The 20,120-nt window shown below is 34.3% G+C and overlaps 1 protein-coding gene across 1 annotated transcript in view; it reads left to right on the top strand.

Moving 5' to 3' along the window:
* The first annotated feature begins 5,032 nt into the window (after window positions 1-5,032).
* Window positions 5,033-20,120, top strand: part of EMB (embigin) — a 64,690-nt gene continuing 49,602 nt past the window's right edge. Inside the window, exons 1-2 of the mRNA XM_053700435.1 lie at window positions 5,033-5,195; window positions 18,744-18,830. Of these exons, the coding sequence (XP_053556410.1) occupies window positions 5,111-5,195; window positions 18,744-18,830 (172 nt within the window). The 5' untranslated portion in view covers window positions 5,033-5,110. The remainder of the gene's footprint in view (window positions 5,196-18,743; window positions 18,831-20,120) is intronic.

Below are 20,120 nucleotides of genomic sequence, written 5' to 3'. Positions count from 1 at the left end.
TTTTAAACTATATTTATATATCAGTATCTGTGCATATTCTTCTTTATAGTTATTGTCTATTACAAGCAGTTATATGAAAATTGGTGTGTACTGCCTCTTTAAGGAAACAGAAACTTTATAACTACTTTGCTTCAAAATGGTGGCTCGATTAACGCCTAAACTATTAATGAAAAGCAGTGGTATGTTTCACCCTGTACTGTAGATTATTCACAGACAATAGCAATCATTCTTCATATGGAGATTTGAGCATTTTAAAATAAAGCTTCCCCAAACTAAAACCTCTTAAAGAAAATAAGATATAAGGCAGAGATGGAGTTAAATCACCCCAAACGTCTTCGTTTGTGATTAATGACAGTGGGACAAGAGCAGGAATGGCTCTGCACAAGAGCTTGCATCTGCAATAATAAATGCATGCAGAGGACAAACAGCGGATGCTTCCTACTCGGCACAAACATAGGTGGGCAGATTGCCCAGGGGGAACATTGTTCGCCCATCACCAATAAATTGGCTGCAATGAATGAGCCCTAAAAGCACAAATAACAGCATGTGAAAAAAATGGGACTTTTTATGTCCCTTTCAGATTTTATGAGGACAACAGGTCCTGTCCCTGAAAAAAAAGAGGCATTCACATTAAAAAGGAGACATCTGGTAGCCCTACATGAGAATACAAAAATACATTATATAAATATGTTAATAGGGGACATTCAATGTAGTTTTAAGTGTTTTTTTGTACTAATGTGACAAATATATGCATGTATATAGATATACAGTATATATATATATATATATATATATATATATATATATATATATATATACAGTATATATGATTATATTTGTCACATTAGTACAAAAAACACTTAACTACATTAAATGTCCCCCATTAACATATATATATAAATATATATAAAATCACCATAGGCACTCTCCAGTCATTACACCATCATAACTTTAATACTTAATAAAGTTATGATGGTGTAATGATCGAAGAGTGCTTTTGTGGATATGCTGATTATTTTAGTGTATAGTGCACCCCGGACTGTGAAGATTTGGTGGTTGAAGGAGTGTCGAGTGTAAAGGCAGAAAGAGGGGGGGGGAAGAGAGAGGGGAAATAAATAAAGTTGGTGAGAAAAGAGAAAAAGAATAGAGAGAGTGGAGTGAAAGGGGAAAAAGAGAAAAGAAAAAGAATGGAGAGGAAGTAAAGAGGAAATGATAGTGGACATAGAGAAGAGAAAAAGAGAAAAGGGAGTTGAAAGAGTGAAGAGAAAGAGTGAGAGACAGAAAGTCTGTGAGAGAGAAAGTGAGAGTAGATAGTAGAGAGAAAGAAGAGAGATATATAAAAAAGAGAGAGACTGGAAGAAAGGGAGGAGATAGAGAGTTGGGAGTTAAGGGGACAGTAAAGTCATAATTAGACATGCATGATTGAGAAAGAGCATACAATTTGTAACAACTTTCCAATTTACTTCTATTATTTAATTTGTTTCCCTCTCTCATTATCCTTTGCTGAAAAGTGTATCTAGGTAAGCCCAGAAATAGCAAAGAACCTAGGTTCTAGCTATTGATTGGTGTCTGAATTTATACCGATTGGCATTGGCTCACCCATGTGTTCAGTTAGAAACGAGTAGTGCATTGGTGCTCCTTCAACAAATGATACCAAGATAATGAACCACATTTGATACTAGAAGTAAACTGGAAAGTTGTTTAAAATTGTATGTTTTCCTAAATCATGAAATGTTTTTTCAGGAATATTCAGGGCTGTCCTGGCCTCCAAAATAGATGACCACTTCCTTGCCTTGACTAACCACTTGTGCGCTATTGTTGGAGGGCAACGAGGCACTGAAGGCTGTCTCAGCAGCACATACCTCTGAATTCGGAACTGTCCTACAAAAATCAGGACAGCTGGGAGGTATGCTATTGTTGCAGTCATTTTTCTAGCCATTCCTGCATGCATTGTATTGCTGGGGTCAGAGAGTTTTTCATTAACGGATGATTAAATACAATAGAATTGAATAATCAACAAATGCATACTAACTAACAATATAATACAATAGCACTTGATATTTTTTCTGAAAATTTTCAAAATATAATTACATTTTCTATCCCCTGTAGACATCAGCCAATCACAATATGTGTACGTATCCACCGTGAACTCTTGCACATGCTCAGTAGGTGTGTGTTTGGACCAGCGCCAACTTGGCCCCTATAAGCCTAAGGGTGGTGGCACCTAGTAGCCACCGGGGAGGCAATTAGTTTATGTAAAAATATCCCTTAAGGCGCCTATCAAAGGATGGCAGAGGGTAAAAGATAGATGTAACAGGCTAATCTGGACTGCAAGGTATTCGGTGATTAGGCCAAATGTGTGAATACTGGGTGAAAGCTCAAGGTGTCAGATATACAGGTGAAGGATTAATATTCCGGTTCTGATTGCAATAATATCCGATTTTCAATACAATATTGTATATTTAATATAGGCGAAAGAATACATTGATCATAAAAACACACTAAACCTTAAAAACATTGATACATACAAATACAAAATATGCAAATACAAAATGTATGTGTATATATCATGGATCCATGATAAACATTAGCTAAAAATAATAAAGGACTTATGTATTAAAAACAATATTACAATGGTACCGCACTGACTCGGTAGTAGCAAATAAAATAAAATAAATTAAAATTGGCAAAGATGTCCTTTGGGTTCAGCCAATCCTATGAAGTAGACTATAAATGAAATAGAGTGCTAGAGTCCTGCGTGTGAATGTCACAAAGAAATAGTGTCCAAATCATATGTGTAAAAATAAAAATAAAGTTGGAATAAAGATGGAATCCAGACTGTGTATAAATCCTGTGGTGAAAAAAATTGTGTTAAAAAATCCTGTGTATAAAATCCTGGGAAAAAAATCCTATGTAAAAGGTGTGTTCAAAGATAATACAATGTCTCAATGGAAAAAATAATATGTGTTTGTCCAAAACACTGAGTGGTAGCTAAAAATAGGTGATACAAAATGTGACAGTTCCAAAAAAATGTGGCAATTCCAAAAGAATGTGGCAGTTCCAAAAAAATATATATTTGTAGTGTTCCAAGAAAATATATGTATAAATCAACAAAATAGCGTAAGATTTGTGACTGTGTATCAGCAAAGTGGTGCTGGCGGGGGAGGACTCCTAAAATCCTCTAAGAGTGAACTTCTAAAAGAGGATTATCAACCTAAAAGGAAGACAAAAACAACATAGTGCAATAATGTTTTTAGCATTAAGGAAATATGGAAATAGACTTACCAATCGGTCAACGCGTTGGAGCAGGCCTTTATCAAGACTCGTCTTGATAAAGGCCTGCTCCAGGGCCGAAACGCATTGACCGATTGGTAAGCCTATTTCCATATTTCCTTAATGCTAAAAACATTATTGCACTATGTTGTTTTTGTCTTCCTTTTAGGTTGATAATCGTCTTTTAGAAGTTCACTCTTAGAGGATTTTAGGAGTCCTCCCCCGCCAGCACCACTTTGCTGATACACAGTCACAAATCTTACGCTACTTTTTTGATTTATACATATATTTTCTTGGAACACTACAAATATATATTTTTTTGGAACTGCCACATTCTTTTGGAATTGCCACATTTTTTTGGAACTGTCATATTTTGTATCACCTATTTTTAACTACCACTCAGTGTTTTGGACAAACACATATTATTTTTTCCGTTGAGACATTGTATTATCTTTGAACACACCTTTTACATAGGATTTTTTTCCCAGGATTTTATACACAGGATTTTTTAACACAGGATTTTTTTCACCACAGGATTTATACACAGTCTGGATTCCATCTTTATTCCAACTTTATTTTTATTTTTACACATATGATTTGGACACTATTTCTTTGTGACATTCACACGCAGGACTCTAGCACTCTATTTCATTTCTAGTCTACTTCATAGGATTGGCTGAACCCAAAGGACATCTTTGCCAATTTTAATTTATTTTATTTTATTTGCTACTACCGAGTCAGTGCGGTACCATTGTAATATTGTTTTTAATACATAAGTCCTTTATTATTTTTTAGCTAATGTTTATCATGGATCCATGATATATACACATACATTTTGTATTTGCATATTTTGTATTTGTATGTATCAATGTTTTTAAGGTTTAGTGTGTTTTTATGATCAATGTATTCTTTCGTCTATATTAAATATACAATATTGTATTGAAAATCGGATATTATTGCAATCAGAACCGGAATACTAATCCTTCACCTGTATATCTGACACCTTGAGCTTTCACCCAGTATTCACACATTCGGCCTAATCACCGAATACCTTGCAGTCCAGATTAGCCTGTTACATCTATCTTTTACCCTCTGCCATCCTTTGATAGGCGCCTTAAGGGATATTTTTATATAAACTTCTTACATGCTCAGTAGGTGCTTAGTGCCTCAGAAAGTGTGAATATGCAAAGACTGTCTGTGCACTATTTGATAAGGGGAGTAAATTGGAGTTTAAAACTGCATGCTGCATCTCAATCATGAAAATTTACTTTAGTGGTCCTCTTGAAACCAAGAAATGCACTTTATCCCCACTAGAGAGAGAATTTTAAACACTGGCATTAATTATCAAAAATGTTCCATTTGAGCCACTTAATGTTTACTACTATGTAAGTACCTAACAAAACCTTTTATGAAATTAAGAATAATTTATTAAATAACGTGTTTTTTTTATTATTCCGAATCCTATTTTTACATAAACTATATATATACTATATCAGTCAGCATGCTACACACTATTGTCATTTACTTAATTACTGACATCACCACATTCGTTTTACTGCCTGAATACATTAAATAACTCTATCACAAATCCTAGCTGCCTGCTGCAAGCCTTTTCTGTTGAAATAGGGAAGATGCATTGAATATGTCAATGCTTTTACAGAATCTGTTGCAACTTGTACAAGAGGGAAGCTGATGCCTGGGACGCTGCTGGTGCTACAGAGGTATCCGCAGTGACTCAGTGGGAGGAAGCAGCGCGCACTCACTGCAGCGAGGCCACACTGTCTGACACTACACTGTCCTATAGCCGCTTCCTGATCCTGCTGCTGGGGTATAAACCATGCAGCTTCGTGACCTGCTCCCCGTGCTGGGGCCGCTCCTGCTCCTGTCTGTGGCTTCCTCCGGGATCACGGACACCGAATCAGGTACAGTAAATGCCATCTCCATCCTCTTCATCATTATGCAGCTGTCTGCCCTTGCTGAAGGTGAATGAGACACCAAAGGAACTCAAACACAGGAGAGCATTATTACTACCATTAATTAAAAGATACATAATCTATCCTTGGTGAAAGAAAATAGGCAATGACAAGTTACAGTTTGTATATTTGCTTAGTATGTTATATATCTAAAAATGCCATTATTGCAGTAGGTTACAACTGTATATATCATGTGTATTGCTGTATACAGATGATGTAAAATTGTTCATTATTTTCTATGACCTCTTGGATTACATTTTATATAGTAAGGTACAGTACATTACGACTGGATTGTGTTCCATAATTTAATTACTGAGCTAAGGAAAAAAAATCCTAGGTAATCAGTTATGCACAGGAGACGTTTATTATGCCTTGTGATTTTGCTTGGGGGTTTACCACAGTGGTGAAGAATAGATGTGTTTATTTATTGTGTGTGTCTCTTATACATTATGCCACAAAATGTTTACATATTATAATAAAAAGCATTATAGTACACAGATTTATTTCTTTTAGACATCTTTAAAACAAAAAAGAAAGAAAATTTTCATAACGCTTAAGGGGCATTTTCAGCTACTCAATGTCATATATCATTTTGCTGTAAACAATAGTATAGAATGTTGTACCAGCTGGGTTCAGTACTGAATACTAATTAGTCCAGGCTCTTTAGATTTAAAATATTCCACTTGCAAACTGCCTTACAATTGGATGAGGATTTAAAAAAAAACAAAAAAAACAATCTCTTAAAATTTTACTTGCTGATAAAATGTGAAATGGAACGTTAGTTAAAGGGATAGCGAAATGCAATAATAAAATTCTCTAATTTGTTACACAATTTTAATATTACATTAATGGTTGTGTCTATCGCCACAAAATTCAAATCAGGAATGGCATGTGCAGGCATCTGCCAATGACTGTCAGTAGAACAGGGGTGGCCAGGAAGTGTGTTTAATGCTTAAAGGGACACTGAACCCAATTTTTTTCTTTCGTGATTCAGATAGAGCATGCAATTTTAAAAAACTTTCTAATTTACTCCTATTATCAATTTTTCTTCATTCTCTTGCTTTCTTTATTTGAAAAAGAAGGCATTTAAGCTATTTTTTTGGCTCAGAACCATGGAAAGCACTTTTTTTATTAGTAGGCGAATTTACCCACCAATCAGCAAGAACAACACAGTGTGTTCACCAAAAATGGTCCGGCATCTAAACTTACATTCTTGCATTTAAGATAAAGATATCAAGAGAATGAAGAAAATTTGATAATAGGAGTAAATTAGAAAGTTGCTTAGAATTTCATGCTCTATCTGAATCACAATAGAAAAAATTTGGGTTCAGTGTCCCTTTAAGATTAATTATGTGCCTAACCCCTTTGAGTATCTCCATACAGATGCAAACCCTTTATCTAAACTGCTTGGTACTGGAAAAGGTTTGGATTTCGGAATACTGTATATTTGCATCTGTAAAATGGGACAGCTTGCAGAGGCAATTGGACCAAGCGTAAACAACAATATCTTATGTAATTCTACGCAATATTTACATGTCACAATACCGTAACATGTCATAATACAGTAACATGCAAGGTAGTTTTATATAATTTGTAATACAGGTAGCCCTCAGTTTACGCCGGGGTTAGGTTCCAGAAGGAATGGTTGTAAATCGAAACCGTTGTAAATTGAAACCCAGTTTATAATGTAAGTCAATGAAAAGTGAGGGAGTTAGGTTCCAGGCCTCTCTCATAATTGTCATAAGTAACACCTAATACATTATTTTTAAAGCTTTGAAATGAAGACATTAAATGCTAAACAGCATTATAAACCTAATAAAATAATCACACAACACAGAATATATAATTAAACTAAGTAAAATGAACAAAAACATTTGCTAAACAGCATTATAAACCTAATAAAATAATCACACAACACAGACTTCACTTGCATTTTTCTGCAAACAGTTCTTTCTTTGCATTCCAATCTGGACTGATTTATAGACAGGAAGATCTTGTTTCTTTGAAATCTGCTCAATAGCTCAAGTCTGGTTAAAGTGATTAATTTCAGCTTGCTTGGCTTTGCTGCAACACAAGCGGACAGCTCCACCTACTGGCTATTTTAATAAATGCACTGCTTCTCAATGCTTTTCAATAGCAGTCACATGACTGGAAAAAACGGTTGTTATTCTGAAACGGTGTAAATTGAACCGTTGTAAAACGAGGGCCACCTGTACTTTTGTATACATAGTACCATCAGAAAGATAGTACAGTACTCTAATCAGAAAGATAATATTTGTTGTTTTAAATAAATATGCCCAGCATTTGCATTGTAGAACACGAAAATCAAATCAAAGATGCAGATAGAGAAGATTGTGGCATACTGGTGAGGAAAATGGTCATTTTGGTTTCCTTGTTTATAATAGGTTATTTTAAAGCAACATTAAAATCTGTCAACACTCCATAATAATTTATTTTATTCCTCCCTATTTGTCTAATGACATTGAAAATGTCTTTGTGCACAGCGGAAACTTTTATAACCACAGGATGACGTTCCTTTCTCTGTAAAAGTTGTGTCAGTTTCCCCTTTTTTATAATAAAATAATCTGAACTTACATTTCAAGTTCCTTCCCTTTAAAGGAACAGTAAACATATACTTTTATAGCACTATATAGTTATTATAGTAATGCAAATGCACTGGTAATAAATATGAGTAATGAAAGAATATTTTCATTATTTATTTTGCCTCTTTTCATATAATTGAGCTAAAATTTTCTAACTCTCAGATATTGAAAAACACCCTGCTAACTTCTCAAGGCTATAACCCTGCTACATATCTGTCCCTAACTGGCTTTAACTGATTTGAACTGAAAAACAATTCACATATAACAACTTTATGACATTGGCTATCTTTATTGTCTGCAGACTAAAGCCCAGATTGACTCCTGCAAATAAGGCAAAAGGTGGGAGGAGTTTGGCTATTGATAAACAATTGTAGTAAAAAGGTTAATTTCTTTTTAAAAAGTTAAGACTTGGCTGATTTGTTATTCTATTGCAGCACAACAGAAATGTCTTGTAATTACAAGGTGTTTACTGTCCCTTTAAGTTAATATTTTACACTATAGTATATGGTTATTAAATGTAAAAAGAGCCTACGCTTTTCTACCAACAATCAAATAGTGATTTGTCAAGGGTTTGTTTGTGGGTCAAAATGCATGATTTCTTTTTAGATTTTCTTCTTGTATTCATCTTGTTCCACTTTTTAACACCCCCCCCCCCACCAGTTGCTGTTATCAGTTAGCACCTTAACGGCCACCAACAGGTCTTGTCGATGGCGGTTGTGCTGGTAAAACGCTTAAGGACCGTGGATGTATGTTGGTCGTTAAGGGACCGATGCAGGAGAAGTCTGCTGGGCTTTAAGCAGGGATTATTATTTTGATTATGCAGTTTGGTTCATTTGTTTTGCATCTTGAAGCTACAAACTTAGATCATATATGTTTATGTTTTCAGATAGCTTTATCAATCAGACTGATATTTAGCTGCAGGTTTGTTAGGAGAGGGTTGTCTCCCTTTAGTGTTTAACCATTATCTAATAGAATTTAAATCTATAGAGCAGAGTGCATCATAAAGCCAGTCTTTATTTTCCTAATTGTTCAGCAGAATCAGTAAATTACACTGCTGAAGGCTCTTTATACCCATGTTATACATGCTCACTGTAAATCTGCTATCTTGGCTGATGTTGTTTCATATGGCATTTCAGACATCAAAGGTGGCAAATATAAAATTGCTATTCAGGTTTCTATTTGGGTAATAATAACTTTGAAAATAATTGTGCTTATCCTAACTTTTTAAATGGTATAATCTAGATTGTATTAAAGGCACAGAGATAAGTATTTTTGCCACAACTTTCATTTACTTCTTCAAGCAGCCTTTAAAGCATAAAACATATAACCAATGAAAAAACATCCTGAATGGACATAGAATAAATGGACCAATCAGAGAACTCCCTATGTAATATAGTGTCCAGTGAGTCCCTAATCTTTTTTATGTGGAGGAAGGAAGTCTAACCAACAAAACATGGAGCAAAAGCAAAATACCAGTGAAACCAAGAAATATGTAAGTAACAATCTGAAGAAAACTCGATAGGAAGATATGTTGGAATCTTTTCTGAAGCCAAATCTCTGCTCTTAATGTTCTCATTATACTCAGGCATACTACCCTAGGACTGGCGTAAAGCTGATGTGGTGCCACTTTTTAAAAAGGGAAGTAGGGCTGATCCAGGACACTATTGACTAGTAAGCCTGACATCAGTAGTGTGGAAGAAAGGGGGCGGTTAAAGCTTTCAAAACTAGGGAATAGTGTTGTAAAGCGAGGCAGAGGAGTTCCACAAGATGGGAGCCAGTCTGGAGAAGTCCTGTAAATGGGAATGTGAGGAGACAACAAGAGAGGAAGAGAGGAGGAGGTCGCAAGCAGAGTGAAGGGGGTGGAAGGGAGAGTATCAGAAGACGAGGTCTGAGATGTAGGGTGGAGAAGTGCAGTTGAGGGTCTTGAGTCAGAATTTGGTGTTTAATCCTGGAGGCAAGAGGAAGCCAGTGAAGGGATTGGCAGAGAGGTGCAGCGTATGAAGAGCAACGTGTAAGGAAGATGAGCCTGGCGGAGGCATTCATTATGGATTGTAAAGGAGCTAGGCAGTAGCTAGGGAGTCCGTAGAGGACAGAGTTGCAGTAGCCGAGGCCAGAAAGGATGAGAGAGTGGATTAAAATTTTAGTTCTGTCTTGTGTAAGGAAATGTCTAATTTTAGAGATGTTTTCAATGTAGAAACGGCAGGATTTAGCCAAGGACTGAATGTGAGGAGAGAAAAACCAGTCTTAACGTCAACAGTAAAGAGGTGACTCTGGGATGCTGGCCTTCTAGGCACAGTTGCAATGAAAAAGCAATATCTCAGACTGGCCAATAAAAAGAAAAGATTAAGATGGGAAAAAGAACAAAGATACTGGACAGAGGAATATTGGAAGAAAGTGTTATTGACAGACTAAGTTTTAGGTGTTCAGATTACAAAGAAGAACATTTGTGAGACACTGACCAAATGAAAAGATGTTGGAGGAATGCTTGATGCCATCTGTCAAGCATGGTGGAGGCATTGTGATGGTCTGGGGTGCTTTTTTGGTGTTAACGTGGGAGATTTATATAGGGTAAAAGGGACCTTGGAGAAGGAAGGATATAACTCAATTTTGCAGTACCATGTAATAACCTGTGGATGGGACTGGATTGGAGCCAATGTCCTCCTACAATAGGACAATGACCCAAAGCACAGCTCCAAACTCTGCAATAACTATTTAGAGAAGAAGCAGTCAGCTGGAATTCTGTTTTTTTAATGGAGTGGCCAGTACAGTCACCAGATCTCAACCCTATTGAGCTGTTGTGGAAGTAGCTTGACTTTATGATACAAAAAAGTGCCCATAAACCAATCCAACTTGTGGGAGGTGCTTCAGGTGGTGATTTCTCTTCAGATTAACTCAACAAATTTACAACTAGAATGCCAAAGGTCTGCAAAGCTGTAATTGCTGCACATGGAGGATTCTTTGATGAAAGCAAAGTGTTAAGAATACAATTATTATTTCACTTAAAATTAATTATTTCTAACCTTTTTATGACTGTTTTGATGGAAAATAAGGAACTGTCTAAGTGTTCCCAAACATTTGAACACCAGTGTAATTATTAGTATAAAGAAATATAAGTGAGGGACAGAGAAGATAAAGAAAAATAAAGAAAGGGAGGGAAAATACTTGTCTCTGTGCCATTAATAAAACCTGGATTATACCTTCACAAAGTTAGGATAATCTGATTTTTTTTTTACAAGACCAGAGACTCCTATTTTGCCAGTTTAAAGCAAAATTGATCAGTTACCAAAAGAACGTGCTAGAGAAAAAAACAGGTTTAAAATAAAACTGCAGAAAGACTGCATCAGAGGATCAATCAGCTGCAATTAAAATATATTTTATCATAGCTGATTTAATGTATGCTTTAGAAGCAATGGCACCTCTAATGGGCTTCAAAAGATGAAATATCAGTACATGCTTCTGACATTATTAATTTAATCCCTCTTGCTATGGTGGTAGAAGTGGCAGGAACATAAGAGATACAAAGAAAATAGTAAATGTTTAGAAGATGAACTATGTAAAATAGAAGTTCTGGATTTGCATTAGTTGAGACAGAGTACTACACAAAGTTGAGGCTGTTCATAAAAATAAAGATGAATCATAGATGAAGTAAAGGTTTTAGTTTGTCTAGAAATAAAAGTTACACCTTGAAGAGAATGTCAAAGTCTGTAGATTTAATGTCCAAAAGAAAAGCAAACAAAGTAAAGTTACTAACTTAGCAGTAAGTTGTTTTAAAGACAGAGAATCATTAAAAGGACATTTTTAAAAAAAGGGAAACAATTAAATCAATGTCTCAAACGGATGAATCTTAAGGTAAAGGAGGTCTTTGAAGTCTGATGGATTTCATTAGTCTGCAAACTTGTGGAAGACGACCGACTGTAATATCAGGGTAAACAAGATGTGCAACAGAAATGGCTGAAGGGCAACATTAATAGGTTGGTAAACTAAACCGGAATTGAAAAGGTGAAAGAGATAATTTAGAATATGATCTATATATTGAAATGGGATACAAATTCCTTCCACTGCACCAGCAATTCCCTCTGGTCCATGCAGAAAGGAAAGATTTATAGGTACCCTTGGCCCATGAATCTTGGATAAGCTCCGAAGCTCCTCTAAAAAACCCTTGAGGGTCCAGGATCCCCTGAAATTATCCATGTAAAAAGATGAAGAGACTTTGTTGATATTAAGGGGTGAGGATTGCCATTTGGATCTAAAAGTAGGCATGGAAGAGGGGAATAAGGAGGGGAGGACAATTGTAGAGTTGAAGAAGAGGTGGATACAATGACTGGGAGGGCCAAAAAAGGTAAAATCAAAGTTAGTTTTGAACGTAAAATCGAGAGGATGTGAGGAATTAAAGAAAACAATGGAAAGGCATACGCTCCATTTGATAGCATGATTAAGGGCATCTATCGCTTGAGCTGCCAGATCTGGACACCAACTGGAGACCGGTCGGATTTGAAAATTTGAAAACAGGTGGCAAGGAGATCAAGGTTGAAAAGACCTTTCAGAGATTGTATGAGAAGAAAAAAATTAATGTTTAACTTCCGGTTGCTTGAATCTTGAAGATTTCTCGATCCCCAAACCACCAAATTTTTTTATTTTCCTGGAAAATATTCCACATGAATCAAGATATTTTTCTCTAAACATTGATGGATAAATTGTTTGGTGATATCCACCATCATTTTGGATTTAGAGCCCCATTAGAGATTTAGATAATGCCCCGCCAAAACATTGTCCCTGCAAAGCAGAATTGAGATGGGAGAAGACGATCTTACAAAACTCTTTACAGCAAAAGAGCCTGTGAGTAACTCCAAGCAATTGATGTGAAGATTGTGTTTTGAGGCTGACAATTTGCCACCGATTATAGAGTTGCCACATTTAGCATCCTAGCAAATTTTGCTGGCATCTGATTCTATCATAATATCTGGCGAATTTCCAAATATAAATAACCTTCCTATTCCAGGCTTAAATGTTGGATAGCCACTAGAGAAATTCTTTTCTGGCTTCTAATGATAATGGAATGTTTTGAGAGTAAGAAAGACCTTTATGTAAGTTTTGGATTTTAAATGGTGTAATGTTCGATAATGTAGAGGAGCTGGGAATATGTTCTTAATCAAGGATGGGAGTAATTCAATGATCAGAACCAGATTCCTGAGGGGAAAATGTTCTTTCTTTAGTAAGGATAAAATTATTTTTTTTATATTTTTAATTTGTTTTTGGAAAGGATTAGTTGAGAATAAATTGTACTGATTTGAAAGCCTAAAAGTAGAAGAAAGTACAAATTTCTCTGTATTTACCAAAAATCCTAGATTTAAATGTAATAATTGTTGGGGATTTTGATGCGTGATTAGGATATCATCTAAATAAATAAATATACAAACTCCCGTAGTCTTAACCAAGTGACTACTGGTTTTAATATTTTTGTAAATGCCCAAGGAGCTGATAAAAGTGCAAAGTGCATGCATGCTTGCATGCAAGTAAACTTAAATATTTTCGGTACAGTGAAATAAGTCTCTGTGAGGGTTAATCTTACTAGCCAGTCTTTGTCTATGAGACAGTCTCTTAAGAGGTGAATGCCCTCTCTTTTGAAAAGGTTGTAAATGATGAAGGTGTTGAGAGAACGGAGATTTATAACTGGATGGTTTTGTCTGGTTTTTTTAAATTAATTAATTAATTGTTGCTTAGAAAAATTGTTCCCTTAACAAATGGCTGGTTGTATATTTTGTTTGTTTGCAGATTTAAAGGTTCTGTTTGAAGAAGTACTAGATCTGTGGAAGAAAAAAAAAATTGGAATTGGAGGAAAGGTATATATAGGGAGAGTTAAGAAATGTAGAAATAGACTTGAAGTCACCTGTAAAACCCATGGGTCTGATGTAATGTGAGTCCAGTTTTTGTGAAATAAAGCTAATCTGCCTCCTATGTTTTGAGGGGGGAAAAGAGTGTATAAAGAAAGAAAATGAATTACCTGGTGGGGGTTTGGAATGCTGCCTTTATCGTGAATGTCTGGAAGAAATTAGAATTTTATGGATTTCAGTTGTGTTGATATTGGGATTGTAATTTAAATTCGGGCCTGTTGGAGGGGAATGAGCACAATTAGGAGAGGGATAAAAAAAATCTAGTAGAAAATTTAACTTCATTAAGTGTATTGAAATTGTTAACATAGGCGTGTAATTGTTTGAGTTCTAATTTGCCAAAGAGAAGCCCATCTGCTCTATGGTCCATTTTGGTAGAAGCATAATCTGCTAACTTTGGGTTAATTTTTCTCAAAATGCGTCTACATTGAGTACAAATAGCAGTATTAGCATTGCTCATTAGATATATTGTTCTTTGGATTACTTCGCAAATTACCATGGGAACTATAGTAGTATTGTTTGATGTAGCTTTTTTGGAAATACATTTTTTTGTGTAATGGGGCCTAAAGACAAGCTTTAAGGTGTCTATCTGAACCCCCTATGTATATTAATACCAGTAAATCAGTGTCAATTACTAGATTTTGAGAAGTTTTGTGTGGCAAATCAGGGAGTGGGCATTCATCTCTTAATATACTTCTTGACTCTTTGGACAGATGCTTTTTTAATATGATAAGCAAAAAATGTAGCAACCGTGCATGATGGATGTTGATGTGAAGATCTTGTACATTGGAGATCATCGGGACATGCATGTGGATTACCTGTATTATCAATTAAATGAGCCTTTTTGGTTTAAAATTATTTAGATACATTTTTATGCAATTTATTTTTTCCAGACTTCAAAGGAATTTTTTATAAATGTTTTAGACCTCCTCATAAGAAGAATTGGAATAATTTGAGTGATATGAATAGGACGATTTATTCTCTGAGTCTGAAACGGAGTCTAACAGATACACGGTCTACAGAGAGCTTATTTTTTTTTTTAGAAATACAGGGAATATCCTCCTCTGAATTTGATGAATGAAAATAATTTAAAGGAATCTTTGAATTTAGCAGAGGATTTAATGCTTGGTTTTTTCAAAAGTGATGCCCCTTAATCTTTAGAAGTCATAGACTGAATCAATGTGTTTTCTTTTTTGTGTCTTTTTCTTAGGAAAATCAGGTTAAATTGACCCTTATTCATGATTTTGAAGTGATTATGCGCCTAAACACACTTTTAGTTTGTGCATTGTTGTACTAAAATATCCCCTCCAGCTGTCCACCACAATTTTTTTTTTCTTTAGGTGAGGTTTTCACCTCATATCCAATAGCTGTGCTAGCCATACAATCTAGTGTTTCAAAAACTCTAAAATGTACCATCACTTTTTAATTGAGACAGATTCTCCATGGAATTATTAATTTTTCTGTCACATCTTGGGGACTGTCTTTAAACATAGTAAATTATAAATACTAAAATATTAAATACAATGAAATGTGTTAAATAATTATGTAAATGTAAAAGGCAATTGTAAAATAAACAACCACCTTTTTTTAAAATATATAGGAAAATGTGTCTAAAATGTAATGTTTGCTGACAAGAAAGAAAATACAGTATGTAAGAGGAGTATAGAATAAAGAGCAATCATGAGGGAGTTGCAAAGGCGGAAAGAAGAAATTATGCAATGCTAAGTCAGGAGGAGTGTAAGATGGCGGATGGGTGAACGTAGCGAGCATTCAGAAGGGAAGTGGAAATAAGATACAAGAGAAAAGAAATCAGAGCTTCAGAAGAACAAAATGGAATGAAGGGGAGAGGGAACGAAATTGACAGAAGAAGAAATATATAAGAGGTATAAATAAAAAAAGAGGTATGATAAAGAAACAACAGAAAATCAAGCAAAGGAGGGAAATAGGGGCAATAATTAATAAGAAATTCTCCTTAAAAATATGGTAAATAAAAATATAAATAAATAAGATAAAAATAAAAACTTCCTAGGGAGAGGATGTTTTGTTTCACCTGCAGAGGTCAGCAGTGAGCAGTAATAACGGTTAAACAGAAAGCTCTCACGGAGTTTGCACACATTTCCAGTACCTACCTGAAAAGTGAGACTGAAAGTTTCTTCTTTTACTTCTGGGACTCCAATGGTCAGGAAGGATTTCTGTATACAGTGACATGGCTGACAGGCAGTGAGATATACTGGTGGTTACGCCTGTACTTACCTCATATTGCTTGAGGGTAATTCAAGTAAGTGGACACCCTTAGTGGGAGCTTTATTAAGAAGATAAGAACTTCTGGATATCTTAGATTTTTTATCTGCTCTATATGACATTTATTCTTTTGTCTATGTGTTTATTTTTACATTTTAACTTTTTAACATTTTACTTTTATGTGAGTAAGCATGGGAAGATTTGAACATTTGGGCTATTTATGTACTATACATGCTTTATGTGTTATTAATACATTTGTACTCTCATGTACTGTGACTGAGTTTTGCTAGGGAGTGCTTACCTCCTTACTACTGTTGTATTCTATTAACTGTTAGACGGGAGAATTGGGGATTCTTCTTTCACTTTTTGGTATAGCAGCAGCTCTGCATTTATAGGTCTCTATTTCATTCCTGAGCACTTTTATATATATATATATATATATATATATATATATATATATATATATATATATATATAAAGTAATGAAGAGTGCGCTCACCAGGACTTTTCAAAGTTTTATTTCAATTATGTGAACGTTTTCGGGGGATTAGCCCCTTCCTCAGACATACAAAATACAATATGAGCAAAAACCCACACCAGACACCCTTATAAAGGTGGGCCAGCCAATCACATGCTCTCCACAGTAAGGTGCCTCCCACAAGTGAGGACACCCCCATGGCAACAAATGAGTCAGACCCAAACAGCAAAAATAGTGAACATAAATACATAAAATAAACAGCAGGACAAGATTGGTCATAAGCAGGGCAATACAAAATGTATAAGTTAAATAAGTTAAATACATCGTATAGAACAAATCAAAGTTCCTATCCAAATAAGATCAGCATCTTTAAACATGATTATGAAAGCACATAAATACATAGGTAAAGTGCACTGTCATTATTTATTTGAATATTTATTTGAATATATATATATTTAATAATACAAATAAAATTACTGTGTGTGAAGAACAGTAAACACATTCTGAAATATTATTAATGAATTATTATTTACACACACACACACACACATGCATATATATATATATATATACACGCATATATATATATATATATATATATATATATATATACAGTATATATATATATATATAACCTTTTGCAGTCAAATTCATGGCCATATACCTTTGAACCTTTATAAAAAAAATATTAGTAGTTATATGAATATTTTTTATCAGGTAGTGTTTATATGTTGTAACAGTATTTATTAATGTATTTATGTTGTTTTTAGTGCAACTTTTTTTAGCCCCTAGCCTTTATGCAACGCATTTTGTTGCTCTAATCCGAAGTGTGTTAATTTTGATTGCTCTTGTGCAGTCTTGTTTACTTTAAACTTCTAATATGAGCGCAAGTTAGAGTGGCCACAATATTTCTATATTGCGCTGCGCTAATGTAAGCGTGCCACTTTTAATCTAGCCCTACATATTTTATGCTTTTAAAGGGTATCTGGAGAAGTAAAGGAAAGTTATAGCAAAATAAGTATGTCTGGTCTTGTAATAAACTTGAGGTTGTATCTAAATGTAAAATTGGTGTGGGAAGTGTGGGAGCCCGAATATAAGGCTATTTTATTTATAAGTAGATTTTGTCTTGAGAATGAAGCAAAACAGATAGTTGATGACTTCATTAGAGCAGGTTTTATATTATTAAAGAGTGGTTATTTTTTTATTATCAGCGGTTAAACCTCTTTGTTTTTATATGTGGTCTCTTAATGGTCATTATGATCAAATCATTACCTCTTAATAGATAGATACATAGGCAGATACATTAATGTATTAATGTCAGTACATTACTTTTATGTCTCTTTAAGCACTACCCTAAATAAGATTCATGCTTCCATTTTATATTTTAATATTAGATTAAAAAAAAATCTAATTATTGAAATATGTCAACCCCAGAAGAAGGTAATCATCTGTCTAGAACTATCAGTTTAAACAGGTAGACCTTTCCAATCATTGGAATGGTAACTGAGCCAAGAATGTAGCTCATTGTCAAATTGAGTAAGCGGTTGCGTTGATATTCAGTGTCAGATAATCTGTTAGTTTAGTGGAGATAGAGATACTTAAGTATCTGAACATTTCCATCCAAAGAAAAGAACAGCTATCAAACACAGTAAAAGTGAACAATCACTGAGACAAGTAGAAGATTGTTGCTAGTTAAGGCGGATACTAGAATAATGCCCAAAAGTATCACTGGCATCTTACTTGTAAGCAGGAGAACAAATTGGGTCAATCAAATTGTCAACTGAGTTTAGTGCAAAGATTTTGTTTTGTGCCCCAAGGCCCTCAAAGATTATGAATTTACAGTATTTAAGCCCATGTTTCATTTACTTAATGATAGTTCATTATCATTACCACCAAAACTCTATCTTCTGTGGCCCTGCTCTATTGGTAATTACTTTTTTTTTTTTCTTATGGGAAATTAAGTTGAATACCTTCTATAACCTACAGCAAACCATTTATCTGGATAATGCTTTATCTGTTCTCAATCAACCTTCTTTTTATATTTCTTCTCTTATTTACCATTAGAACTGGCATATTTAGACACTTATTTGAGTGAGTCCATAGAATCACTGAGACTGTGCTCCACTTCAGTGGAATGTTCTTACAAAGTATGAGAAAATAAAAAATAGTGTTCTTGATTCTCCCAGGGTGCACAAGTCGTTTTGGTCCAGAACAATTTGACTTAAAGAAAGAAAATAATAATTATGAGCTGAAATTATATGTTGTTCCACTATTTGTTGTTTTCCAGGATTGGACAAAACCCTTCATGCTGATCAGAAAAATGTTGAAACACATTCAAACAACACGTTAATAAAGCATAGCATGTATATAACAGGTAAAGGAATAAACTTTTTTATAATTATTTTATAATAATTAAAATGAATCAATAATGCATTATTGACCCCATTACGAATCCATTAGATTTTACAATTTGAAAACTGTATTAATCTCAGGTGTTTTCCTATCTATTAGAAGTGCATCGACAACTAAAATATGAATGTGATAAAGCAAGAAAATCTGATTGTATTATTGTTGAAAATCACTAAAACTTATAAGAAACAGGCTTTTCTTACACCTTTTTATAAGGGATTTTAGTGGGGAGGGGGTAATTGAGGTTCTGCATACCTGCATAGAAGAAGTATGTATGTAGCCAATGTAAAAATAAAACATGGTGAATAATTGAATTAATATTGTTGAGGAATTCCTGCAAGTGTTTAAATGCAACTTAAAATGAATCAGCCTGCTTAACCATTTCATATCATTTTGTGTAATTTTAGAGTGAAGTTTTAGTAATTGAATATTTTTGTTTAATTTTCTTATTAAATTGTGTAAATATAAAAAATCTTCATTGCAATAATAAATGAACATTTTGATGTATTTCAGTTTGTTGCAAGTTTATAGGTTAAAGGGATGGTAAAGTCAAAATGATCCTTTCATGATACATAATAAGCATGCAATTTTAAACAACTTTCTTATTTAGTTCTATACTCTTGGTATCCTTTGTGGAGTTTACCTAGGTAGACTCAGATGCAGCAATACATTACTGGGAGCTAGCTGATCACATCTGGGGAGCCAATGACAAAATGCATGATATATTTTCAGCTGCCGATTACCAGCTAGCTCATAGTAGCGAATTTCTGCTCCTGAGCCTACCTAGGTATACTTTGCATGACAACAATTATCAGATAATAAAGCAAATTTGATAATAAAAGTAAATTAAAAAGTTGGTGAAAACTGCATGCTCCATCTGACCATTAACCGTTTAATTTGGACTTTGCTGTCCCCTTATAAATGAGATCTGTGCTACATTTTTGTTAAACTGGGACATAACACTGAAGAAACATTTAAAACATTTAAAATAGACAAAAAGTGTTAAAGACAAGAGATGGTGGCTGTTTAAATAGACGGTCAAAATTTTTTTTTTTTTTTTGGCCTCACATTTAAGGCTTTCTTTTCTTTTATATATATATAGATTTTTTATTTTCTTTTTTTTGTTTTGATTTCTTTTTTTGTAAAAGAAATACGTCTATATTGTTTGTTTGGATAACACATAATATAAGCTGTAATTATATATACACAATTTCTGTGGTCTTATTAGAAAAGAGTTGTTAAATAAGACACAGCA

The sequence above is a fragment of the Bombina bombina genome, chromosome 2 (genome assembly GCF_027579735.1).
Source record: "Bombina bombina isolate aBomBom1 chromosome 2, aBomBom1.pri, whole genome shotgun sequence".
NCBI lineage: Eukaryota > Metazoa > Chordata > Amphibia > Anura > Bombinatoridae > Bombina > Bombina bombina.
Note: the sequence above shows the minus strand (reverse complement) of the source record. Positions and strands in the feature narration are given on the sequence as shown.